At 50.4% G+C, this 2,500-nt stretch overlaps 1 protein-coding gene across 1 annotated transcript in view; it reads right to left on the bottom strand.

Moving 5' to 3' along the window:
* Positions 1-2,500, bottom strand: part of LOC139048536 (uncharacterized) — a 19,120-nt gene that overhangs the window by 14,306 nt on the left and 2,314 nt on the right. Inside the window, exon 2 of the mRNA XM_070522939.1 lies at positions 1,372-1,506. Coding sequence (XP_070379040.1) covers positions 1,372-1,506 — 135 coding nt within the window. The remainder of the gene's footprint in view (positions 1-1,371; positions 1,507-2,500) is intronic.

Below are 2,500 nucleotides of genomic sequence, written 5' to 3'. Positions count from 1 at the left end.
CACTTCTCCGCAAAGTTCGGGAATTTACATATCGAAACTGGTGTCGCCCTGAGAATTCCCTCTAAGCGGATGCACCTTGCGAAGTCCACTGCTGGAATTTGTAAAATGCAATATGGGTTATAAGATAATTAGTGAATTCTTGTTAATTAGTCAATTTTGCTTTTAAGCTTTTTGTGCAAGTAGTGTCCGCCGCTTCGAGCAGACTGGCTCATAAGCTGGAATTGAGCTATCTACCACAGGCAAGCCTTAAAAAAATTGAAGGTGTTCGCTGAAACACCCTGTATATATACACACCAATGCCATGGTAGCTGAACGACTGTAGAGCGAGAGTTCATGCACATGATTCTTGTAGGCGTAGAGTTTCATACGATAATGACAATTATCGTAAGAATCTCTATGCTTGCAGGGAAGTCTATGCCTTTCATATGATATTCGAGTATCCATATTCGAGCGTCTTTCAGAGGCCGAGAGCAGCAGCGAGAGCTTCAGAAGCGCGGTTGCTATGGCAACGTTGATGTTTGGGGCGACAGTCCCAGTGCTCCTTTGCGAAAAAGAAACAGCACGTGACTTCAGCCACTCTCTCTACAACACGTCCGTACAACACGTCCTTACGCATCCCCTCCTCCACTGGATCGCGTTGATTGTGCGTCTCGTACAACACGTCCTTACGCTTCCCCTCCTCCACTGGATCGCGTTGATTGTGCCTCTCGTACAACACGTCCTTACGCTTCCCCTCCTCTACTGGATCGCGTTGATTGTGCGTCTCGTACAACACGTCCTTACGCTTCCCCTCCTCCACTGGATCGCGTTGGTTGTGCCTCTCGTACAACACGTCCTTACGCTTCCCCTCCTCCACTGGATCGCGTTGATTGCGCGTCTCGTCCGAATCGCATCTCGTCGTCTGCGCATGCGCAGAGAGTGGCAACATGGCGGCGCCCTTGCGGTTACCGATTTTGATGCACGGCAACTACGGGGAGCGTTTCCTCTCTAGATTTTGCTATGTTAAATTTATGGTATACATCCCCGAACCACTAGCATGTCCCACGACCGCGTATCCACACCAGTGCTTGTGCGGCCGTGTCCACAACCCACAATGAAGTGACCAGGGGGTGCGATCTTGTACACGTTCCAAAATTGAACGGAGGCGGACCGTTCTTTACGTCACGAAATAGGCGGTCCGTTCCGTTGCTTTCGTCCAATAGCAGACGACACGGAATGATTGACAGCAGATATCACGTCACAATTGACGCCATGGCGTTCGTCACGGTTCAAATCGACCAATCGTGTGCGGCTCGGTGGAACGGACCGCCGCCGTTCTATTTTGGAACGCGTACAAGATCGCACCCCTGGCAGTGTACGTTCGACACTCACGTGGTTTGCAGGGCTGCGTCATCTTCCGAGGCATCACGTGCGCGTCTCGCTCTGGCTCCGGCTCTGCCCGGAAGAGGTGGCGTCCGGCTTGCAGCGCGTTCAAGTCGCCCAGCGTGTCCAGCTGCTGCTCGTGTTCTGCATTGCCGTAACGCGGTGACCAACACAGCGCGCGCGGGGCCAATCAAAGTGCGCAAGTTATTTTATGCGAAGCATACTAGCCGCACAACCACGCTCTTTCTTGCTGCGCCGCGCGCGGCCGCGTAGCTACCATATGACGTCATAACAGCTGCAAAAGCGGAGGCTCAACTCGTGCGGCCGCGTAGCTGCATAGCCGGGTCTCAGCTCGTGCGCTCGCCTGCATGAGTTGTTTCTTCGTCTAGCCGAACCAAATATAGCCAAGCAACAGCAGTTCACCAGGCTAAACAGTGGTTCAACAACTAAAATAAAGGCTAGTATGCTTCGCATCGTGGGCTTAACCTTAGCTAAGCCACAGCCATTTTTTCAAGTCGGATTGGATTTGAATGCGAAGAATATATTTCAAATATGCGTCCTCGCAGTACGCAAGTTAAAATGTTGCTCAAACAGATGTGCCGGAGGAATGCTGGCGGGTCTTGGGGCTCGTGATGTCTACAATTTCCGTTGGCATATATATCCCTTCGAATCGGGGCGGCGACAAGTAGTTGCCGAAACTGCGTGAGCAAATGAGGTTTTTCCTACATTTATTGCACTCCGGCATTTAGCCTATATCTTCTTGATCTTCCCTGTTTCTTTTAATCTCTGTATTGTAGTTATCGATCCCTGTGACGACCACTGTTCTGTACATCAATCTCTTCCCGGCTTTTCCCCCCGTTTTTTTTTTCAGCAGTACTCTAAACGTCTCTCGATTTGCTGGACTGCTGACCGATTAGTGCTTCTGTCCGTTTTGAATACCAGAAAATACCAGGTGGACGTTTCATGCGGATCTTGCTGGGAGAATATGCGACCGTTCCATTAGGATGTGCCGAATCATTTGCGGACTTGCGCGGTAGCCTCGATCATCCTTGTTGGGAATATCTGCTCCAGCGTAATATTGTCCTCGGGTAATATAGTAATACACCGTAGTACACTAATAGCAAGACACTGTTCTTCA

The sequence above is a fragment of the Dermacentor albipictus genome, chromosome 8, assembly GCF_038994185.2.
Source record: "Dermacentor albipictus isolate Rhodes 1998 colony chromosome 8, USDA_Dalb.pri_finalv2, whole genome shotgun sequence".
Classification (NCBI taxonomy): domain Eukaryota; kingdom Metazoa; phylum Arthropoda; class Arachnida; order Ixodida; family Ixodidae; genus Dermacentor; species Dermacentor albipictus.
This window is presented reverse-complemented; position numbering and strand designations above follow the sequence as displayed.